The 6,047-nt window shown below is 49.3% G+C and overlaps 1 protein-coding gene across 1 annotated transcript in view; it reads left to right on the forward strand.

Annotated features, from left to right (window-relative positions):
• The first annotated feature begins 84 nt into the window (after nucleotides 1–84).
• Nucleotides 85–6,047, forward strand: part of POLDIP2 (polymerase (DNA-directed), delta interacting protein 2) — a 6,819-nt gene continuing 856 nt past the window's right edge. The window contains exons 1-9 of the mRNA XM_009995124.1: nucleotides 85–303; nucleotides 954–1,051; nucleotides 1,695–1,791; nucleotides 2,233–2,308; nucleotides 2,409–2,516; nucleotides 2,752–2,888; nucleotides 3,874–3,900; nucleotides 4,087–4,212; nucleotides 4,595–4,674. Coding sequence (XP_009993426.1) covers nucleotides 85–303; nucleotides 954–1,051; nucleotides 1,695–1,791; nucleotides 2,233–2,308; nucleotides 2,409–2,516; nucleotides 2,752–2,888; nucleotides 3,874–3,900; nucleotides 4,087–4,212; nucleotides 4,595–4,674 — 968 coding nt within the window. The remainder of the gene's footprint in view (nucleotides 304–953; nucleotides 1,052–1,694; nucleotides 1,792–2,232; nucleotides 2,309–2,408; nucleotides 2,517–2,751; nucleotides 2,889–3,873; nucleotides 3,901–4,086; nucleotides 4,213–4,594; nucleotides 4,675–6,047) is intronic.

The following is a 6,047-nucleotide window of genomic DNA, read 5'->3' on the forward strand; positions in this document are numbered from 1 at the left end:
GGTGAGGGGGTGTCAGAGGCAGCTGGGAGAGGGAAGGCTGGCAAGAGAGGGGGAGGTAGGGAAGGGGGGTGACCAGGCAGCCTAATGGGGCCCTCAAGGGGTACCCAAGGGGGGTCTGAGGTGGGGGCCGTGCCTGGCCAGCCCCTGGGGCTCGCGTGCTGTGTGACCCCGGGGGCTGGTTCAGCCCCTGCAGACCCACCAAACTACCTCTCTGCTCTTAGAAACCGTCCCGAGGGCAAAGTGCTGGAGCCGGTGGGGGTGTTTGAGGCACCGAAGCAACACGGCAAATACGAGACAGGTCAGGTAAGCGGGTGGGGAGCAGCGCTGCCCCTGCCGGCTCCTCGGGACCAGGCAGCAGGGGAGGCCAGAAGTGTCACAGCTCAGTGCTCCTTGTCTCTGCTGTGTCTGCAGTTTGTCAGTCATCTGACAGTAGCGAGTTGATAAGAATCTGCAGTGTGACACAACTGCTCCTGCAGTGGCATTTTGCTCTGCTGGTTTTGTTTAAGTTGTTTGGTTTTGTTTTTTTTTCCCTTAAGAGACAGTTGTTGAGTTTGAGAATTAACAGCTGAAGTTGTCATGTCTGTGCTTGTGACTCAGATCATTTTCTGTGCTGCTGAGTGGTCTCTCCTGTGCTGGTCTCTTCTCTGCACTTCTGTCCTTCTGTTCCTTTATTCCTGGTTTAGTCACTCACTTTTGTGGGGTGGAGATGACATGAATTTCTTTTCTCACCCCAAACTGTTTATGTTCCCTCCCTGCTCTGTGTTTGCATCCTGGTGATTCCCCTGTACCCCATCCCACACCTTCATACTGGTTGCAAACGTTTCTAGTTTGACCTCAGTCACCAGAATGTTTCAGATTCTATCAGAAAAGGGCTTTTGGCTTCATGTTTTCTGTTGTGTCTGAGCTGACTGCAGCTGGCTGTGGATTCAGATGCAGTGATTTGTTCCTTTCAGCTGTTTCTTCACAGTGTGTTTGGCTACCGAGGAATCGTCCTGTTCCCCTGGCAAGCCAGGCTCTACGATCGAGACGTGGCTTCTCCTGTCACAGAAAAGTAAGGGCCTGTCCTGGTGTCTGGGCTGCTGGAATATTCCATCCACAGTTTGGATGTTGGTTGGGATACACAAAGTCTTTCTGGGGAGGTTTGTGGGTCTGTTTTGTGTGAATGTGAACTACAGGAGTAGTTCACATGAGTGAACTACAGGAGTAGTACAGCATGAGGATTCATTTGGTATTAGAAACAGGACACTGCATGAGGATTCATTTGGTATTAGAAACAGGACAGGAACGTGAAAGAAGTAAAATGAAAATCAGGCTCCTGACGTTCTTTGTAATAAACCAAAACTTTACAGTGTGTTTTGAGTTAGGTCTGGGCTCCTGAGTAAAAACTGCAGTGAGTTGGGTTTGTCAGCTGCCTCCCCAGTGCCAACCACAAGGCCAAGTTCATCCTTCTTGTTCCTGAGCCACTGTTACTTCTCTCCCTTCTTCCCTCCATTTCCCCCCTGAGGTGTGTGATTGTCACCCCTCGTGGTGGGGCTGAGAGGAGGTTAATTTGGGTGGGACTGAACGATGAAAGGTTATGAAAGGGATTTCTGTGGAAAAAACAACCAACCTGTTGTTTATGGGTGTGCTTGGTCCTGGTCAGAACACTTGGCTGAGGTGCTGCATTGAGCTCAGAGCTCTGCTTTTCCCCTCAGGAGCGACACCACGGCCGGGCACGGCTCCAAGGAGGTCAAGGGCAAAACACACACTTACTACCAGGTGTTAATAGATGCCCGGGATTGTCCTCATATAGTAAGTAACCACTAGTCTTGCTACTGACACTCAAATACCTTCTCCTGTGTGAATGCTTTAGGCACTGAAAGAAAACAGCTTTGATGGTTAATTTGTTTAGGATTTTAGGACAAATGTGTCCTTTGAGTAATGTTTTCCCTGAGAAAGATATTCTGGAATATTGTATAACTGTTCCCTGGATCCTGTTTCCCCTTCCTCATCCTGTGGGTGTTCTTACCTAGTTGCACACAGGTCTCTGTGAAGAGGGGTTGAAACACTGAAAATGCTCTTCACTTGTTTGGGTGGAGAATTAGTCTCGAGGAGTCAAAAGGAGAGATGTTCTGAGGTGAATTGGTTGCAGAAATGAGCATTGCACACTTTAAAAACCACAGCAGCGAGCTGAAACGTGGCTGGAAAGGGGCAGAAGTCCCCCCAGAAAGACATAAAGCTCCTTTTCCTCAGTCACAGAGGTCACAGACAGAAGCAGTGACGTTCCTGGCAAACCATGATGACAGCAGAGCCCTCTATGCCATCCCAGGTGAGTGGGTACTCACCAGTGTGATCCACTTCTCTGCCAGGAGACTGCTGAGCTGCTCTTTGCTGGGGAACTTCAATGGCTTTTGGGGTTTCTCTTTCAGGTTTAGACTATGTCAGCCATGAAGATATCCTTCCCTACAGCTCCACTGATCAAGTGCCCATCCAGCATGAGCTCTTTGAGAGGTTCCTCATGTACGACCAAACAAAAGGTAATTTCTGGCTTCAGAGGGAACTCTTCAGAGCCAGATCCTTGAGGTCCTCTGTGAGTATCCAGAACCCATGGTCTGGGACACAGTGTAAAAACCTTGGTCTGCTTTGGGTTATGCTAGAGTAAAGTTTCCTTTAAATCATTTTTTTATCTATATGAAAAAAGAAGTTGCTTTGAGGGGAAATCCCTCTGGCTATGCTGTGCCTCTCCTCATCAACTCATCTTTCCCTCCTCAGTTCCTCCTTTTGTGGCAAGGGACACCCTGTGTGCTTGGCAGGAGAAGAACCACCCCTGGCTGGAGCTTTCTGACGTGCACCGGGAAACCACGGAGAACATCCGTGTCACAGTCATCCCCTTCTACATGGGCATGAGGGTAGGTCTGTGCTGCTGGGTTAGTGCTGTGGTCTGTGTAACCTGCCTGTTCCTCTAAGGTCAGTTTACTGACCGAAGGTACCTTCTGCTTACTGGAGAAATAATTTTTCTTGTGATTTTTGTGTCACAATGCCCAGCAGAGGTATGAACATGCAACTGTTTTTCATACCATTTTTTGAAGAGCAGATCCTGCAGCTTTGCTTTTGCCTGTTATTTGTAGGATGGGAAATACACTGTACTGCTCTGCAGAGCAGTGTTAGCAAGATACTGAGGAAGATCTTTAGGAAGGTTTGTGAAAGGGTCCTTTGCTGCCTTGGTCATAGATGGGCATGTGCACAACGGGTGGGACCAAGGGTCTGTTATCCTGCCCCATGGTGAAGTGCTGTGGGTGTCTGCCCCTGGTTCCTGGCTCTAATGTGGGTTAGAGGGTTTGGCTGAAGCCTTCTGGATTTAGCTGATAACCATGTGCTCTTTATAGTTTAAGAACTTCATGAGAACCATTCAAAATAATGAAGGTCCAATAGACTTTTGAGTGGGAGGGCTGGGAATTACCACAGCAGTTGGACTTCCAAGGCTGGACAAGCACAGTTGCCAAGGAGCCTGTGCTGTGGCAGGTGGACAGTTTGGTGTGGAACTGCAGCTTCTGTGGAGCCCCACTGAAACTTGTCCTAACCCTGTCAGAAAAACAGGTACCTGAGAGGCAAGGAAACAGTTGTTTCTAGATCTGTAGAAAGTGGGTAATTAGCATGGAGGGCAACCCTCTGTGGTCCCAGGGTCTTTGCAGATCTCCCACCTCATGAGTATGTGTCTGGAGCAGAGCCAGGGGGTGGCTGATGGGCTGCTCTGGGGGGCAGTTCTGTCCTCATGGGAGGTGCCTACATCCAGCTGGGGTGGAGCGAGGACCCTGGTGCTGAGCTGACAGCTGAAGACCTTTTGGTGCCCAGCATTGAAGAGCAGCTGCTAAAGTCTTTTATTTCCCTTGACAGGAAGCCCAGAATTCCCATGTCTACTGGGTAAGTGCCTTTTGTTTTGTGAAGCAGCCAAAGGGAAGGAGCTTTATTTGATGTGGCATCACTGCTGCCTGATAAGCTCTGAGGGAGAGTAGCCCTTGCCTGGCAAGTGTTTCCCAGTCTCAGGAGTGGGTTATCAACTCTAGGCAGCTGATTCCAGTTCCTGATACCAGCCTTTCTCCTGCCCAGTGGCGCTACTGCATCCGCCTGGAGAACCTGGACAGCGAGGTGGTCCAGCTCCGAGAGAGGCACTGGAGGATCTTCAGCTTGTCTGGCACCTTGGAGACAGTCAGAGGCCGTGGTGTTGTAGGGAGGGTAAGTATTGTGTAGCTGCTTTTGGGAAGTGCAGCCCTCTCCCTTGGGTTGATTTGCCTGTGAATTGCACAGTGGGCAACAGAAATAGGTGGAATGGGAAAGGGGCAATGAAGAGAAATCCCGTGAGCTTTTCATCTGTTGTTAGAGTGTGAAGCACTTCACACTGAGTGGGAAGAGAATGATCCTAGATGACTGGGATTGGGAAAACTGGGATAATCTGTGGTTCTGGCACTACACACTGGGCAAGTTGTTTGCTGTGTGATTGGCAGCAACGCTCACATGTGGATCTCTCTGGTTTTCTTGGCTATGTGAATTTCCTGGTGGTGCCTCTGTGAGGAAATGCCTGTTGCTGATGCCAAGTGGTCTCTTATTGTCTTCTCAGGAGCCAGTTCTATCCAAAGAACAGCCAGCATTTCAGTACAGCAGCCACGTCTCCCTGCAGGCATCCAGTGGGCACATGTGGTAAGAAGCAGTTGGAACTGCAGTAGTGGGTTAGGTGTGGGACCCCACAGCACTGCTCTGGGATGCAGTTTGCAGGCTGGAGTTCTGGCTGGAAGGTGGGTGGGAGTGGACTGATCTGAGATATTTGATAGATAACATTTTTATGAGCTTCTCTGTAGCAGTTTATCAGTTAGTGGCAAGATGATGTGTTGATTCTCTGCACCAGGAGAGGTTCCAGGCTAATTTATCCTCCTTCTCTGGTCTCTACTGGACTGGATATGAAAGGACATGAAGTAGTTCTCTGTCATCTTCTGCTCTGTTCACTTTCTGTCCCCTTCAGTCCTCAGTGCAAGAGGCAAGACTCCGTGATGGTGCTTCCCTAGGCAGCAGTGCCATGTGCATCTGTATCCTCCCTCTTTGGAGGACTGGGCTTTGATTCTGTTCCTGAATGAAGCTGTGCAGTTCTGTGTCCACATGGAACTGGCATGTGAGGTTGTTCCCAGTCTAGGCCGGATAAGGCCTTCAGTTTAACTGGTGTTCAAGTCCTCACTCTGTAATGCAAGCAGGAAGGTCCTCAGCTGGGCTGCAGGGTTCAGGCAGTTTTCTTCTGTTTGCATTTCAGCTGGGTTAGCACACTGAGTCTCATCTCTGTGTGGACAAGAGCTGCACAGCCACCTCTTGCCTTCTTTACAACAGGTCTTTCTGGCTTGCATTTTTCAAGTAAATCTATTTCAGAGTTAAGCTGCCCTGGAACTGCCTCCGAGTTGGGAAAAGCAAGAGAGCAGCTCTTTGCCTATAGTGTATACCCTTGTTTGCCGTTTTGAATTGCTCAAACACATGCCCTGAGGAGTAAAACCAGCTTGTTGAGTAGTTTTTCCCTCTCTGCATGCATCCTGAAGAAAAGGAGACAAAGGTCCTGCAGCTCAGAAGCTGCTTAGCTTGACTTCTGGTGCTTGATTGTGTCCTCTCCATCATGAGAACCTGTTAATTTATCTCCACAATCCGCTTGCCCATGTAGTTTTCTGTAGTCCAGGGCAGTAAAGAAATGGTGTTTGCACAAGAACACAGAGATTCAGTTCTGAAATTCCCTTTCTGAAATGCAAAGCAGAAGCTGTTCCAGATTACACCTGTGATGGGATTTCATGTTGTTGGAGAATTCTTGCCCAGGGGAGCTTCTGCCAAGAGACAGGAATCTGAATTTGGGTGAAATCAGTTTGTAAAGATAGCTCAGGTGGTTCTGTCTGCTCTGGGGTGGAAGCAGGTAAGCACTGCTGCAGGTGCCTGGAGGCTCCAATCCTGACATCTTTATGCAGGAAATGTGTATTAGGTGTGATGTCAACCAACCAGTCCTCAAGTACATGAGTCATCCTGGCAGGCAGGTGTTCCTGCTGCTG

This window comes from Chaetura pelagica, unplaced genomic scaffold, assembly GCF_000747805.2.
Source record: "Chaetura pelagica isolate M959 unplaced genomic scaffold, ChaPel_1.0 scaffold713, whole genome shotgun sequence".
NCBI classification, from domain to species: Eukaryota; Metazoa; Chordata; class Aves; order Apodiformes; family Apodidae; genus Chaetura; species Chaetura pelagica.